This window comes from Tenrec ecaudatus, chromosome 4, assembly GCF_050624435.1.
Source record: "Tenrec ecaudatus isolate mTenEca1 chromosome 4, mTenEca1.hap1, whole genome shotgun sequence".
Taxonomy (NCBI): domain Eukaryota; kingdom Metazoa; phylum Chordata; class Mammalia; order Afrosoricida; family Tenrecidae; genus Tenrec; species Tenrec ecaudatus.
Genome location: NC_134533.1, coordinates 146555130 through 146573058, shown reverse-complemented (window position 1 = coordinate 146573058; position 17929 = coordinate 146555130). Strand labels below are relative to the sequence as shown.

Here is a 17929-nt window from a genome sequence, read left to right as displayed (position 1 = left end):
GCACTTGGAGTTGTTCTGAGGCTTTACAGGCTGGCTCCGGTAGCTCTCTAGCCGTGTCTCCTCCTCATTTCCCGTGTGCCCACGCTGCTCCCACCTCACTAGCCTCACTGCTTTTCCCAAACCACACCAGGATGCGTCCACTAGGTGCCCTCCCCCTGCCTGGAACAGTGTGACTGTCCCCATGTTCAGGTGTTGCTTTCAACGTCATTTGCTCCTTGCCACCATCCCTTCTCAAAATGGCCTCCTGCAAGTTGACCACAGCACGTTCTGTTTCCCCAAAATACCCATTGCCATTTAATGTTCTACAATGAATGTGTTGTCTGTTGCCCCCCAATTGAGGAAGGGGATTTTGTTTTGTAAAATGTAGTATTCCTGCCCCAAGGAATAGTGGCATCTAGTAGGCTAGATGGATGAATGAACAAATGAATGTGCATGAGTATCAGAAACCTGAGAGTAAGTGCCCTGGAGAACAGGGGAGGTCTGGAGTTGAGTCCTAGTGGGCACCGGTAAACTGAGTTTCATTCCCCTTACTTTGCCCCATTATCATAACGATTGCCCTCATTTCTTGATCATGCAATTTGAAGTCATTGTGAGATATTTTTAATTGCTTGACTTTGGACTACAGTATCTCAGTATCTTAAAATTTAATACAATGCTCCCTTCTTTTTCCAGTCCTTCTACTGAGATAGCAAAAATGTGGGTGTGCTCACTTTTCTATTATCTACGCCTGTTTGAGTTTCAGATACTGAGAAGTAAGACTTGGACGACCAAGTAATGTATCTGAAAATATACTCGAATCTGCCTCATTCTTCGGTTTGGATCTCAAGAATGTAGAGAGCAAGGGATTATCTGTAATCACATTTTGACAGTATAGTTATCTTGCCATCAATTTGAGAAAAATCACTAGAAAATCATAGCAGCCCTTAGGTGGCAGCAAATCTGTGAAGATCATCTTGAACCCAGATGTAAGCATCTGTGCGTCACTTTTCACCAGGAGGGTATTCAGCTTAGAAAGAGAGCTGTCTGAGGAGCTCAGTGTGTGAGGGATTCTGTAGCAGGCCGCCTTTCTATCAGGTAAGTAAGTGATGGGATTCCTGCTGGGAGGAAAGTACGTGTGTACCCAGGGACATGGAGAACGGTTACGGTAAACATGGATCTAGGAAGCAGTGACAATAAGGGACACACACTCAAGTTAAGTACCTTAATTGCCTCTTCAGGAATTTCGGCAGAAATCACTGGACTGGGAGAAGCAACGCTTGATTTATCAGCAACAGGTGTCTTCTCTGGAGGCACAAAGGAAGGCCCTGGCTGAACAATCAGAGATCATTCAGGTAGGTTTCTGACCTTGGAAAAGTAATGGAGGCAGGTAAATTTTGATGACATCTTAATGACTTCCATGCAGCTTCCCGGGGCCAGTGAGACTCTTCCAGCTCCTCTCTCCTCACCCTTCTCTCTTTCTATGTGGGAAGCTGCTCTTCTCTACTTACAGTGTATCCTCGTTAGCCTCTCCTCAACGTCTCTTCCCCACCACCCACCATGGCTGCCGGGCACCAGATTCCCATACATTTGCGCCGTGACTCACAGCCACTCTCTTGACCTTATGCCTGCTTATTCCTTCACTTGTTTCCTGTTCCCTCACGACTCCCTTATTCTCGCACTCTCTTCTCTGTCACTGTTTTACACTCTCATACTCACTTTCCTGATCTTCCTTCCTTCCATGTTCTCACTTTGCCCCCCGCCCCTTCTCTCGCTTTCGCCTCTTCTATTTATTTCTCTTTGTCTCTGTCAGCTCTGGTTCTTGCGTTGGCCTTCTTCCTCTGTGTGTCTTGCTCTAGTCTCTGGGTCTGGTACTGGTAGCCAGGGTGTCCAGGCTATGGCACTTCAGCTGGTCTGCCTGCTTGAGCAGAGATGTTGAGAGGCTCACGCTGTAGCCGTGTATATGTCAATAAAAACACCAGCTTTGTGTTTTCAGGAACAGACCCTTTTGGAGTATAAAGTTCTTATAGAAGCTTTTCTTATATGAAGAACTACTGACTTAAGACAAAAACAAAAATAGACATCTGATATAGGAATATCTTTTCTTAAAACAAAGAGTCATGTTGGCGGCATAGTGGACTATGCCTCGGACTGATAACCACAAGGTCAGCAGTTTGAAACCACCAGCCCCTTGGCTGTAGAAAGATGAGGCTTTCGGCTCTCATAAAGAATTAAAACCTCAGAAACCAGAACAGTTCTACACTGTTTTACAGGGTCACTGAGTCAGAATTGACTTGATGGCAGTGAGTTTGGTTTTGGTTTACTTTTTCAATTTAGCGAGCACATAAAGGGAAATGGATGTACAAGACATCCCATTATGTGCTAGATACCATTTCAAAGCTTCTGGATCAGTGGTTCTCAGCCTTCTTAATGCTGCGACCCTTTAAGACAGTTCCTCATGTGGTGACCCCCCAACCATAAAATTATTTTCTTTTTTTCTCCATAAAATTATTTTCATTGCTGCTTCATAATTGTAATTTTGCTACTGTTGTGAATCAGGCGACCCCTGTGAAAGGGTCATTTGACCCCCAAAGGGGCTACGACCCAAAGGTTGAGAGCCAGTGTTCTAGATGGATTTTGCATATGATAGCTGTTTGTGTCACAGTAAGTAGTTATCCCACTTTTACAGAAAGAAGAACCAGACTGGATAAGCTAGGAGAGCTAGAGAGAGTTGCTTTTTTACAGTCTGTGTATTTGCTGCTTTGAGGCCCAATAATATATTGACTTTTCGTAGCCCTTTTGAAACACCAGATGCCTGGTGAAGTACCACCAGTGGCTCAGCTGTGAGTGACTTCCCGCAGAATGTCAGAGGGCCCTCAGCAACCTCGGGAAGAGACCCTTGTTTTCTAGATGGCAGCAAATTGTGCAGCCAGAGCAAGCCACTGCAATCCCAGAATGCCTAGCCAGGGTTTTCCTGGATGCTGAGCAACTAGACAAGTATAAAGAGCTCTAAGGTATTGTTAGATTTTAATGGTAGTCTTCACACTGGCAAAAAAGCAAATTGAATCTTAATTTTCACAGTTCTCAGTTATTATCCTTAGAGTGCTCTTATTATTGATTACAGATTCTTCTTTTAAATTAGTTTAATTAAAATGTCATTGTTTGGGAAAATGAGATTTTTATTTACCATAATTTTACGAAGACTAGAATAAGAGGTTTTTAAAAAGCCAACATTTATTTTCCTTACTCAGAGTAGATTTTATTTGACTTGCTTTTCCAATACTTTTTTTTAAAGCTGTTCTCATTGTTCAGACAAAAATAAGAGTATAACTTGTAAATGTATTTCTTCATCTCTTTCCTTAGTAAATTTGATAAAGTTAAATCTTTTGAAATAACTTTTTCATAGCTGCTACTCAGCGTTTGTAGATACCATCTTACCATTCTTGTTTTATCTCTTCTTTTTACTTTTGCTGTTGGACTGCTATCTGTAAGGTTATCAGTTCAAACCCAAAAGCTGCTCCTCAGAAAATGAGGCCGCTTGCTGCCATAAAGATGCACAGTCTCAGGAACCCGAGACAGAGTTGCTATGGTCGGAATCTACTCAGTGGCTGTGGGCTTGGCTTGGTGGCTTCTTACCAAGTAAATTGTAGTGTCCCCTTGTCTCCCAGCAGGTGAGCGCTAAGAACAAAAACTATAAGACACCAGCATCATTTTAACAGAACAAAGAATAACATCTTAATATTTAATATCAGGTTTATTAACATTTTCTCAGTTCTATACAGAATACGCCTTTACAGTTGAATGTTCAAGTCCGACTCTAGTCAACATTTGCATGTTAATTTGGTTACTGGATAGGTCGTCATTGACCAATGATGGAAAGCGTGGGAGAATTGGTAAATGTCTTTCAGTGCCTGATGAGGGCTGTGATCTGAGGGAGGGAGTTGCAGCCCACCCGGATCCTAGCACGGATTGGCTGGCTATTCATCCAGATGCCACTATAGAGTTCATTGCACCGTATTGAGTCACTTCATGGGGATTACTCAGTCTTATCTGCCAAACCAGTGACAATGCTGGCCGAGCCTATGGACACAAAGCCTACTTACCATATTTACTTGAAGCCCCAGAAATAAAGGTTCTTTACACCAAGGAAAATGCTGTGTCCTCACAGTATGGGGATGCTAAGGATGGGCACCTTAGATGTTGGCTATCTAAAATAAGGAGTGAAAAGGCATAAAGAGGCTGGCCTATAACCGTAGGTGACTGTATTTAGTGCCAAACTGAATGGGACAAGGCTGGATCCCCACTGAACCGCCAGTCTCCTTTTCCTGATGGTTCTGGGGAAGCGATGGTGGGGAAAGATGCTGATAGTTGTGAGTGATTGTTGCCAGGGTTATTGTGATTGGAAAACTAATCGTAGATGTAATAGTGAAAGAGAAGACTAAAACCAACCCACTGACATTGATTGATTGATTCTCGTGTTTAATCTTTGCTGGAGCAGATAGTTCCATCTTTCTCCCAAGGAGAGCAGCTGGTGGGTTTGCTCATGTAATCGTTGCTTACCGCATAGTTCTTCCAAGGTCCCTGTCCTTGTGAAAGAGGGGAGTGGTTAATTCTTCATGTACGAAAGGAACAATAGCTCGAAGTGCCAGAAGTTGGCCTGCAATGGAGTGAAATTACTTGGTGTGGCTTTTTATTTCATAGTCTTTCTAGCTCCCACCAAATGACTGGCTGGGATCAGGCAAATAAAATGATTGAGAAGACTCGAGGTTTGGTCAATTTGGCCATTTTGCTGGGTAAACAAGTGAGCCGTCTCAGAAGCAGGAAGAGAGAGGAATCCCATGCTGTCAAGAAAGGAGAGCCACTAGTAGAGCAAGCGTGGGAACCTCCTGAAGTGGCAGAGGCACCAGGGGCGCCAGACAGGGGAGACAGAGGCCCAGGGACCTGTGACTAAGAGGTACACACACACACACACACATACACACACACACACACACTTATTTGCCAGTTGAGAAGAGGCATTGCTATTGACAGAAGAACTATCATTTTTTATCCCTATTTGTAACCTGTAAAATTTGCTTGTAAACCCCATAATTTTGAGTGTTTTATGTGAGTTCTGTTTTGCCATTGCGACAGGTTATTGAGCTCCGCAGAGGAGACCGCTGTGGGAGGGGAAATTGGTGTCAGAATCAGATCATGAAAATTGGAGGGTGGCAGCTTGTCTGACCTCTGCCTCAAAGGAGTCACCTTGAACAGAGGTGCCTTTGAATTCTCCTTCTCAGAAGTGGCCCATGCCATTTTTTTCAGGCGCAACAATCTTTGTAAACTGTTTCCTAGGTTTTTCATAATATGGCTTTTCTGTGAAAGTTTTGAGATCCTGTGTGTATTGAGAAGGTAAGAAACTGCTTACCTTCCTCTTTGCCTTATTAAAGAAGTACTTGGAGAACTTTTTGAAAGTACTTGAAATCTTGGAGAACAAATATTAAGACAACGCAAAATTAAAATATTTAGTTCTTAAATGATAATGAGAAAAATAGAGATTGAGTTATATTTTTTTCCTTTTTAAGTATTTGGATAAACTAAAAGCTATTGCTGAAGTTAATTTTAAGTCTATTTGTGTGTATTTTTTAAAGTGTCATTTTCAGCCACAATTTATGCAGAAAAGGAATGGTCTTAATTCAAATGTTAATCTGTTGTCTCTGTAGAATTATGACAGAGTTCATTGAGTTGGCTCAGACCTACTGTGTAAAAGCTTATAGGGACGTAAATGGATGGGCGCTAAGAGGTTCTCACTGGGAGCTTTGCCCTTAATGGTTTTAACTGCTGACAGAATTGGAGTTGACACTGCTGGGGAGCTTGGAAAGGGACTGCTGCCTGCAGTGGCCATTGCTTCATTATGGGATCCTTTGGGAAATGAAACTTCCCTATTGCCCCATCACGTTGTTCTTACTCATCTCTGAGAATGTTCTTTACTTGAAACACCACAAAACAAGAGGAGGGTGTGATTTCAACCCCGATCTCTAATCCTTTTCCTACTCTTGCTCTGATTCGGCTGCTGTCTGATTAGAGCGTACCTTAACTAGAGTGCCCTGGTGGTGCTGTCGGTTAGGCGATGGGCTGCTGCTAACCACAAGGTTGGCAATTCAAACCCATCACCCACTCTGAGGGAGAAACATGAGGTTATCTGTTTCTATAAACATTTACTCCCTCAGAAACCCCATACAGGGTCGCCATTAGTTGGCATCTGCTCAGCTGAGTAGTGTTAAAGTGTAAAATCAATGTTAGTGTTTGACAGTTAAGTATTGTTTTTCATTGTGAGTGCTTATTTGAGCAATGGCTTTCAGACTGCCCGGCCAACCTTCCAGGCTCCTTGGATGTATACTGGGCCGCTGTGCAGGTTAAGCTGAGGTGGAGGAGGAGCAGCATCTGGGCCCCAGCCCTTTCTTCCCTCTCCCCCTCCCCCAGTCTCAGGGCGTATTTACTCTGCACAAGATGTGGGTGCTGTAAGAGTTCCTCTTGGGGGGAAATTATTTTGTATTTAAAAACCTTGGAGGTAATTACATGCCTAGCATGTGATTCTAAACCTTTGGTGATATCCTTCTTTCATCATATTCAAAGTATCCGGTAAAAGTTTTGGATCTTTACACCAAAATCTTGACCTGTTGTTATCCCTACAAGCATGGTGTGTGCCTTTGCCGCTGTCCTGTGAGCCCACCCTTCTCTGGTTTACAGGCATTGCTTGGCTCTAGCTGTATGTCAGCAGTGTAAGAATGTTGGTCATGTACTATTAAATATTTATATCTGTTACAGGTAGATTTTCCTACCTAAATCTTTAAGATAAACTTGTGTGTCTTTAGAAATACTTATAATAAGATGAATCTGTTTTTTGTTTTGTTTTGTTGTTGTTATACAACACTTTAAAAAATCTTTATAGCTCAAAAAAGCCACATTAAGATTTTGTATTACTATTTTAAATCATTTTATTGGGGGCTCATACAACTCTTATCCCAATCCATACACGCGTCAATTGTGTAAAGCACATTTGTTCCTTCGTTGTTTGTATTCAAAGTGTGGATGAAGCACTTGTCTGGATCCTGCAGTAGAGCCAGTGAATATTAGAATGCTGGGCGTGAAAAGCCAGGAGAGCTGGGAGACATGCCCTAAAAATTACCGGTCTTCAGGAACTAAGCTCAGCTCTAGGAGACGGTAGCTCACGCAGGTTAATTTGTGTTTACTTCAGTAGATATGTTATTGAATTAGATGAATTTGATAAGTGCTAGATTGATTAAATCTTTTAGTTGAAGGAATGTCCAAAAATTGATAGAACCATCTCTACTTCTTTCTAAGTACGCTCTTCATCTGTGAACCATAATCCACAGTGCATTCCTCGCTCCCCAATTTACACAGTATGTCGTACTCAATTAGAATCATCTAATGTGTGTCTAGAGTGTGTCTGAGAAGATGTTGAAACAGAATAAATGACTACATATAATATGTTCGAGTTTGGGGGGCAGGGAGTAATATTTGAACTGTGAAAATGATGATGTTCAGTGATTTTTAAATTGAATTTCTGAGTTTTCATCAAATGTAGGCTGATGCATTATAGTGTTGGCCTTATAGTAAACTAGTAGGTGCCTCCAGTCTTCCCGTATGGAACTCCGACACGAGCAGGCAGCATGAAGCAGCTGTCTTTTCAGAACATCTCTGAGGAGTCCCTTTGTTTCTCAGTTCTTATGACCCCTTCTCAAAGTATTTACTATATGCTTTGGGTAAACTCACACTGTACGCGTTCATAAAAATGAAGCTCAGTTTTGTTTTAGTTGTCCTTATGCTTAGCTTATTCTTCTAGCATTTCACCTTTACTTCGTGGTACTTTACGGATATTTAGGCTCAGCTTGCCAATCGGAAACAGAAATTGGAGTCTATGGAAATGTCCAGCCAGTCAGAAATACAGCACCTTAGCAGTAAGCTGGAGCGGGCCAACGACACCATCTGTGCTAATGAGATGGAGATAGAGCGCCTCACCATTAAAGTCAACGACTTGGTCGGAACCAATATGAGTGTGCTGCAGGATCAGCGGCGAAAAGAGGAAGAGCTGAAAGAATCTGAAAAAATGTTAGAGGTGTGTTTTACGTTTACTAAAATTGGGAAACTGTGGCTAGGAATGTTTTAACAGAAGAGAATAATTAGACTAAAAGTAGGTTTTTGAAACGTTATGTTTTCTTCCCCACTCTGCTGGTGGATCAAATATCGATAGCCATGCGAATGCTAAGCCTGTTATTTCCCGGCAGACTCACTAGAATCCTTTCTTCACGCAATAGAAAATTTGCAACAATGCATGCTTTTTTTCTGAATATGGCACAGATTTTGCGGGAAGAGAAGAGAGAATTGAAGGCAACAGTTCAGTCTCAAGAAAATTTGATCCGCGATGCAAGGTTTCAAAAGGAGAAGCTACAAGCAAAGCTACGGGCGACTGACACTCAGCACCCAGTCGAAATCACAAGGTACGTGAAATGTTACACACTGATCGTGGCTGCTCTATGGTTTGGCATTGGGCACCACTTTTAATATTGTCCATTTGTAATTTTTCATTTGCTTGTATTGTGGATATCTCATTTCTGCCTTGAATTTTCGTAGTATTATAAAGTTTGGTGTGGTTAGTTTCCCCCTACACCCTGTTTAGATCTCTCGATCCGTCACTGGAAACTACGTGGGAGGATACAGAGGGAAGTTAGTTGTCATCTTCTGGAAGGCCCTTTTTCTTTGAAGTAGATGGTGCTGAGCAATGTCTTGTTATCGATTACTATCCAATCATTGAGATAACCCCTTAAAAATTCCTAAAACTAATTTCGTGGCATACCTAATTATTAATGTGAGGTGTTTGAAGTGGAAAGCAATAGGAGTAGTTATGTGTATGCCCTTTACTTGATTTAAGTCTGGTATGCATTTTTATTGATTCCAGAACGTCCCTCTTCTTTGATACATTTTTATTGTTGCCAGAACGCCCCCTCTTCTGTGGCTTTTTGGCAACTGTAGTTTCTTTGGCTCAAGACTGAAAGTGTCAACTAAATGTTTTTGTCTTTATGCTTTGCCTTCTGTCTGGAAATGCAAGGCAAATCCCAGGTGAGCAAGGAGGAAGGTGCTGCTGCCTGTTTTGAGAAGCACCGTCTCTTCTCTGTTTACGTTCCCAGTGTTCTTTAATTCAAACAGGAGCCAAACTGACTCGTTCCAAGATTCAAAGGGTGTGTTTGACAGTCATCTCTGTCCTTCCCTAGGCCACCGGAGGGGCCTCAGTCAGAAAGGAGGTGCCACTGCCAAGGGCCGGGGGACTTAGCACATGTGCTCTCGCAGCTGGATTTCACCCACACTAGTGAGGAGCTTCTGCAGGCAGAGGTGACTCGTCTTGAAGGCAGGTAGATAATTGTATGCGGACTTCACAAACTTTCTTCTTCTTTTTTTGTATTAGTACTTTATTATTTTTGTGGTTCAGGTAAAAGTTTTCAGAGCAAATTAATTGCAAATTAGTTTTCCACTGAACAATTTATACACGTTTTGTTTTAGAACCTTAATATACATTAAATTACAGTTCTTCCGTCTAACAATACTCACCCCCCTTTCACCTGGACTCCCCACTTCCATTCGCCCTTTCTTCATGCCTCGTCCCGCTTTCCAGCCTTTGTTTACAGGCAGACGCTGCCCATTTGGTTTTGTGTGGTTGATGATTCTGAAGAGTATAGCCCTCAGCCATGTTACTGTTCACTACAAGGTGATCCCCGGTGGTGGTTTCAGTTGCAGGTGTAAAGGGTGCCTGAGGGCCATAGTCTTGGGGGTTCCACCCATCTGTATCAGAGCAGCAAGCCCAGTCCTTTTTATTATATTGAATTTTGTTCTACATTTTTCTCCCATTCTGCCCAAGACCTTCTGTGGTTCCAGTGTGAGTGGTTGGTAGTAGTAGCCAGGTGCCATTTAGTTTTCTGGACTCCGGGTACTGGAGCAGTGTGGACTGATAGTTTCCCCGAGCCTTTTCCTTACTCTTCTTTCCTCTGGATCAGGAGAGGGCCCTCAGTGGAGGGAAACTGAAACTGTTTCCCTTGCAAATAGGAACTAGATAATCGGAGCCTGTCGCCACAGCTATTCACCCTTGTCTGGAAAATCTTATCCAGAGCAACAAGGCAGGAAACAGAAATGAAAGTCCTCCAAATTGGTGAAGGAAGAAGTAAAAATATTCCAGTTTGATACATATATAGATATGATATATACTTATGATGCATAGATAGAAAACCCAGAAACTCAGGAAGAAAGCTGTTGGCACTAGGAGAAAGATTCAGCAAAGTGTCAGTGTCGGAGATCAACATAAAAAAATCAGTCAGAAGAGAACGCTGAAAAATAAATTCAGGTAAATAACACACACCATGTACAATAGCTACCAAAAAGATAAAATGCTGAGGACTCATCTAGAGATACAAAATATCTCATAAAACAAAACCACAAAGCACCACTCCAATAAACCCAAAGAGACTTAACAAATGGAAGACTTACATGGAGAAAAGGTTAATAGTGCCCAAAGCAATCTGTAGATACAATGTAGTTGTGGTCCTCATTCCATCAATATCTTTAAAGAGATGGAAAACAGTCACTGCTTTTTATGGCAAGGAAAGAGGCCCTGGATAAGACCCTGCCTAAGAGACTGCTGAAGAACAAAGTAGGAGCTGGGCATTCTAATCTCTAACCCTGCTATGCTGCCCTGTTAGTCAAATCAGCCTAGTGTTGGTACAAAGGCAGACACATAGATCGATGGAACAGAATTGACCCGCATATGGACAACTGACCCTAGACAACTGCCCAGATCCTTTAAATGGGGAAGGGACAGTCTCATTAACAGGATGCTAGGGAAACTAGATACCATTTGCAGATAAATGAAATGATTTACAGTTCAAACCACATACAAAAGCCAACTTAAGATTGATATAAAATGTAAAACTATAAAGATGTAAGACAAAAGAGAAGCAAACCTAAGGTTCCTGAATTATGGCATAAATAGGTGATGAAACATAACCAAGAACACACAGACAGTGGAAGATAAATTGCGTGATTGAGACCTCCGGATATGAAGCATGCACGTCAAGAGGTCTGTCCAAGAGAGTTCGAGAATCTGTAGACTGGGCGGGGGTGGGGTGGGGTGGGGTGGGGTGGGGAGGGCGATTGGCCCTGATACATCTGACAAGGGACTAATCCACAACAGCTCAACAACAAAAAGACAATCCAATTAAAAAGTGGACAGAAGATATGAATAGACACTTCTCAAAAAGATACCCAGGCAGCCAATAAACACATGAACAAATGACTCTCCATCATGAGCCATTAGAGAGAGGCAAATCAAAGCAGTGAATGTATCTCCTCCCAGAAGTCATAGTGAAGTACACTAAGAGAGAGGAAACGACAAATGGTGGTGAGGTATGGAGAGCTTGAAGCACTCGGACACTGCAGTAAAATGGGATAAACACTGAACAGTGGCATGGCACTTCCTTAAAATATTGGAAATAGAAGCCCCATATGGTCCTGTAATCCTAGGACTAGTTCTATATGTTAAGAAATAAGAGCTCAGTGCAGCAGTCTGTGCACACCCCCGTTTGCTGCAGCATTGGTCACAGTGGCAAGGAGATGGAACACCCTAAGTGCCCATTAACAGTCAGTGGATAAACAAACTGTAATACATACATCATGGGGGTTTTATAAACTTGCAAGTTGGTCAGCTGACTTTGTGATCTTGTTGATAAACGATGTAAATCAGTGTTGTGAACTGAATTACTTCCCTGTGCCTGCGTCCTGTTTGGAAGGAGCACTCCCTTATGAGGTGATAAAGTCATGCTGGTGGCAGTGTGCACCATGTTAGGCACAGAGAAAAGCCAGGACAAAAAGGCAAAGATAGATGCCAAGGAACTGAACAACAAAAGCTGAAAGAGACAGGCTCTTACTCAGGAGTCCGCAAAAAGAGCACTTTCCTACAGAGGTGCAGCCTTGAATGCAGAATTCATACTCATAGCCTCCTAAACTGTCTCCAACAGCCTAGCCTGTGAGATTTCTGTTACAAGAACACTACAATTTCATGCAGTATAAATATTCTCAGTTAATGAATGTTTTTAATTTAGCACACACAAATGACTTAGCTTCTTGTTTCATTAGGAAAATGGAAGCAGTGACGAGAGAATGTTCTATCTTTCCAATCCCAAATCTATCCACCCGCCTGCATTTGTGCCCATAGCCAGTTCCAGTTAAGCTGGGGATGCTCCTAAGACTCACCTGGGCACCTGTCCCGAGTTTCTACAGTGTGTTCCTTTCTCTTCTGCAGCATCTGTTCCTTCCTCTCTGGTGAATAATTCCCACTGTACAAATCCCACGGAAAGATCTTCCATCTTGGAAAAAGGTACTAACACCTCCTTGGGAACCCTAGTAGTAAGCACAGTGGTGAAAGTGCTGGCTGCTAACCAAAAAGTTGGCAGTTTGACCCGGCCAGCTGCTCTGAGGGAGAAAGATGTGTCAGTCTGCTTCCATGAAGGCTGCCGCCTAGAAATCGGTGGTTATAAGGCTGATGTACTCCACAGCTGTGGGTTGGATTGGTTTGGTTTGGTTTTGACCCCACGTCTTCATCATCTTTCTTCTTATCTCTGTTCCCCTTCAAAACCCATTCTTCAACATATTGTTGATGCTCATTGTCTCTGTACAGTCCTTGTTCACTGTCGGCTTCTTCACCTTTCACCTGTTTAGAATCATCGTCATGTAGACCTGTGCTTGTTTGCTACTTCACTGCAACTGCTCTTGCAGGGTGACAGCTGACGAGGGGGTATCCGCCTTCTCTTTGCGGTTTTTGACATTTCCCTGGATCTTGATTGAATTCTGACTTATTCGTGTACCATACCTATGCCACTTGCGGCATCGATGGCGTGCTGTTCTCATGACTCAGTTGTAAGTTGGTTTTGATGGCAAGTTGAATACCTCATTTTAAAAATTATTGCTATTTATGATCATTAGCTATAAATCCTATATTTGTCTTTGAAAATATTATATCTAAGCATATACATATTAATATTGTATATAATACATATTACTAATGATAAGATAAACAAAAAGCCCAAAAGCATGTGGTTAGTTTAAGAGAGTAGTTAGTCCGGGAGAGGGCGAGGCAGGGGAAACGAAGGGGGGTGTCAACAGACCCAGGGCCAAAGGAACAACAATGATCTAAAATCGATGACGAGAAGGGGGATGCCTTGTGGGGCTTGATCAAGGGCAATGTAGCCGAAAGGAATTACTGAAACCTGAAGGAAGGCTGAACATGATAGTGGGACAAGAGGAAAGTAAAAGGAAATAGAGAAAAGAACTGGGAGGCAAAGGACATTTATAGAGGTCTAAATACAGGTATGTATATATGTAAGTATATATAATGATAGGGATGTAGATCAATGTACATATATTTGTTAAGTATTAAGGCAGCAGACGGACATTGGGCCTCCACTCAATTACTCCCTCAACACAAGAACACTTTGTTTTAATAACCCAGCATTCTGTAATGCTCACCTTCTCTGACACAACTGCTGACGACAAAATGGGTGCATAAGGAAATGTGAAGAATGCTGATGGTGCCTGGCTATCAAAAGATATAGCATCTAGACTCTTAAAGGATTGAAGATAAACCAGCAGCCATCTAGCTGAGAAGCAACTAAGCCCATGTGGAAAAAGCACACCAGACTGTGTGATCACAAGGTGTTGATGGGATCAGGTGTCAGGTATCAAAAAGACCCAAAAGAAAAAAATCATATCGATGTGAATGAGGGGAAGTCTATCTGTAGATAATTGGACATCCTCTTACAGAAGGGTCACAAGGAAAAGATGAGCCAGTCAGGGTGCAGTATGGCACCGATGAAGCATCCAACTTTCCTCTAGTTCTTCAGTGCTTCCTCCCCGCCACTATCATGCCCCCAATTCTACCTTACAAATCCAGCTAGACCCGAGCATGTACACTGGTACAGACAAGAGCTTGCAACACAGGGAGTCCAGGACAGTTAAACCCCTCAGGATCAATAATGAGAGTAGCAATACTAGGAGGGGAAGGGGAAAGTTGGGGGAGAAAGGCGGAACCGATCACAATGATCGACATGTAACCCCCTCCCAGGGGGATGGACAACAGAAAAGTGGGTGAAGGGAGCTAGCGGTCAGTGTAAGACATGAAAAAAAATGAAAGCTTATCAAGGGTTAATGAGGGAGGTAGGGAGGGAGGGCGAGGGAGGGGGAGATTAGTTTATAGCAAGGGCTGAAGTAGAAAGAAAATGTTTTGAAAATGATGATAGCAACAAATGTACAACTGTGCTTGACACAATGGGTGTATGTATGGATGGTGAAAAGAGCAGTAAGAGGCACCAATAAAATGATTTTTAAGTGATTTTTTTTAAAAAGAGAGAAAGACACACTGTCTCAGTTATCAAGTGCTGTTATAACAGAAATGCTACAAGTGGATGGCTTTAACAAGCACGTTTATTTTCTCACAGTTGAGGCTAACAGTCGAAGTTCTATGTGCCTGCTGTAGGAGAAGGCTATCTGTCAGCTCTGGAGAAGGGTCTTGTCTCTCCTGAGCATGTGCTCCTGGTCCATCTTTATGTGGTTTGACATCTCTCGTTCCCCATCTCTCTCTACTTGGTGGTAAATCTCTTATGTTTCAAAAGAGATACAGTAAGAAGGAGGTTAGGAAGGATTGGTCGAGGCAGGGTAAGATATTAAGAGGTTTGCAAGAGTGATAGGGACCAGAGACAACTGCTGTTATAGACTGTCCTGTCATAATGGCAGTCTGTGTGAGTAGGCACTTCGACACCCAGGCTGAACAGCAGGTGTGGGAGAGTACACACACACACGTATGTAAATTTGTAGGTATATTTACTTTTGCTGAAAATATATCTATGAGTAGAACATTCTTTCTAGGGGCAAAGTTATGAAAACTTCTTAGATATAACCAAATACCTTAAGGGAATGAGTACAAATACCTTAAGCAGAATCATAGTCTCAGGGGACACCAAGGTCAATTGGCGTAACAGTTCACAGAGACAATGTTCTACATCTTGCTTTGTTGAGTAGCAGCCAGGGGGGCTTAAAAGTTCAGGCGCAGCCATCTAAGGAACACCTATCGGTCTCATTTGGAGGAAAGAAGAGTGATGAAAATCAAAAGCCACGTGGGAACAATTGCAAACAGCAGTCTCCAGAGCACTGCGCCAGAGTGGAGGACCTCCCTCCTGCCAGTCCGTGCTCAGGTCTAAAGTGGAACTTCACCCTACTATGGAACTCAAGGAGAAAGAGCAAAAGAGCCATAGACAGGAGAAACAGGAAGCCCAGAGAGGAAGTGAGAAAAGCAACATTGTATTGAGGGGATTGGAATGATTTAGTTGTAACAAAATGTATCTAAATTATAGCATGTAGAACTGATGAATTGTTCTGTCAACTTTCACTTAAATCACAATCAAATGGTTAAAAAAATCTTTACAGGAGTGCACAACCTTGGCAAACAGATATAAATAGAGAAGAAAACGACTCAAGATATACTTTACACTACCCTTCTCTCATTCACATAATAAAAACAATCTATTTAATTACGTTTCATTTTATTGGGGGCTCATACCGCTCTTATCACAATCCATCTATCCATCCATCCAAACATCCATCCATCCATCCATCCATCCATCCATCCATCCATCCATCCATCCATCCATCCATCCATTGTGTTAAGCACATTTGTACATTTGTTGCCATCATCATTTTCAAAACATTTTCTTCTACTTGAGCCCTTGGTATCAGCTCCTCATTTCTCCCCTTCTCCCTCCCTCCCTCCCTCCCTCAAGATCCCTTGATAATTTATAAATTATTATTTTTTCATTTCTTACACTGACCGATGTCTCCATTCACCCATTTCTCTGTTGTCTATTCCACTGGGAGGGGGTTATATGTAGGTCATTGTGATGAGTTCCCCCTCTCTCCCCACACTTTCCCCTTCTACTTCCCCTCCTGGTATGGCTGCTGTCATTTATTGGTCCTGGGCTCCCTGTGCTTCCAGCTCTTATCTGCACCTGTGCACGTGCTCTGGTCTAGCTGGTACAAGCATAGACTTTACAGCTAGCTATATGACAGAAGCACATCTTCCTTTTTTCACTTTGGAATACTTGAAGTCTTTGTTGTAATTAATGAAGTACATGTTAACTTTTTAGATTATGTAAAAGTTAAGCTTTTTTTCACATTGGAAATAACTTAAAGTTGAGTTTTCCTCAAAACATTTTACTGATGCTTATAGTAATCTTAATTATGAGTACAAATTTTGTGGCAGTGATATGCATAACCTTAATGCTTTTTCCGTGTGATGCATTAGGGATGCCTACGTGTTATGCAGCTGTCCTTACTATTTCCAGAACAGTATCACCTCAAACAGTAATTTTAGACATTAAGTAACTCCCTGCACTCCCTGGCCTCCAGCCCTTGGTCGGCTTTGTCTGCTGTCTCTCTCCATGAATTTGCCTATTCTAGACCGTTCATATAAGCAGAACCATGCAATAAATGCCTTTTTGTGTCTGACTTATTCTATTTAGCTTAGTGTTCTCAAATTTCATCCGTTTGGTAAAATGTATCAGAGCTTCGTTCCTCTTTGTGTCTGAGTAATACTCCATTGCATATATGTATACATTCTGCGGATCCATTCCACTCTTGTTGCACACGTGAGTTGTTGCCACCTTTTGGCTGTTGTGAATGATGCTTCACAACATTGGTGTAAATAAATCTACTCGAATCCCCGCTTTCCGTTTTTTTGGTTATGGAGTCCGGAGTTGAGTTGCTGAGTCATTGGGTAATTCTCTGATTAACTTTCTGAAGAAACACAAAGCTATTTCCCCCAGCAGCTAAATGTTTGACATTCCCACCAGCAATTCTTGAAGGTTCCACTTTTTTCATGTCCTCCCCCATCAAGTCCTTTGATGCCCAGTTTTCAAAGTTTGATGAATTCCATTTTATCAAAATGTTTTATTGTTGCCTGTGCTTTTGGTGATATATTTAAGAAACGATTGCCAAATCCAAGGTCCCAATAAGTTATCCCCTTGTTTGTCTGTTTCTTCCCGGAGTTTGATAGTTCCAGCTCTTAAATTTAGGTCTTTAATTCATTTTGTTAATTTTTGTATGTGGTGCTAGGCGGGAGACCTACTTCTTTATGCCACCGGTGAAGACCCCGTGTTCCCGGGACCATTCGCTGGACTTAACGTTTCCTAGTAGCAGCCATTTGGCCCTAGAGCTCCCGTCTGTGCGTCATTGATCTGTGTGTCTGCCTTGATGGCAGTACGGCATGGCTTTGAGTTTGTTGGTGATCTTTAAGTGGGAAGTGCGCGTTCCCCTTTGAGATTCTTGTAATTTATTCAGGATTCTTTGAAATATACCATATGACTTTTAAGATGGGACTAATTATTCTTTTCATGTATATTTTACTCTGTCCTCATTAGCTTCTGAAGATTTGACTCTTGTATATGATTTTCAGTGCTACCAAGGAGATTTGGCCTCTTAAACCCCAATTTCCCCATCTGTATGAAGGAAAAGATTATCTCTGATTATTCATCTCTCTTGAATTCAGTGTTTGGCATATGTAATCCCTTAATGATATTTTCAGAAACTAAACATTCTTGGATTTTTAGAAATAGGCAAATCAGAAATAAATGGATAAAAACACCAGTGTTGGCTTACGATATTTTTTGTTTGTTTTAAGAAGCAAGTATAAAAATGGACTGTCAGTTTGAACAAATTATCCCAGAAAGCTGGAAATGGCATAATTCTTATAGTTTGTGTTGCAAAGATGGGAGTTTTGAATAGTAGCATATTTGGTAAGTTGACTATGTTGACAGACACATGTAAACGTTTAGAAAGTATTTATTGAACTGTCCGCAACCAT

The 17929-nt window shown here is 42.0% G+C and overlaps 1 protein-coding gene across 7 annotated transcripts in view; it reads left to right on the top strand.

Annotated features, from left to right (window-relative positions):
- The window catches only part of CEP63 (centrosomal protein 63), a 66635-nt gene that overhangs the window by 29979 nt on the left and 18727 nt on the right, over positions 1-17929 (top strand). For 6 of the 7 annotated variants that reach the window (XM_075546896.1, XM_075546893.1, XM_075546892.1 and 3 more), the window contains 4 exons: positions 1218-1331; positions 7862-8095; positions 8338-8477; positions 9249-9386. In XM_075546896.1, coding sequence (XP_075403011.1) covers positions 1218-1331; positions 7862-8095; positions 8338-8477; positions 9249-9386 — 626 coding nt within the window. The remainder of the gene's footprint in view (positions 1-1217; positions 1332-7861; positions 8096-8337; positions 8478-9248; positions 9387-17929) is intronic. The other variant, XM_075546894.1, reaches the window with a different exon arrangement.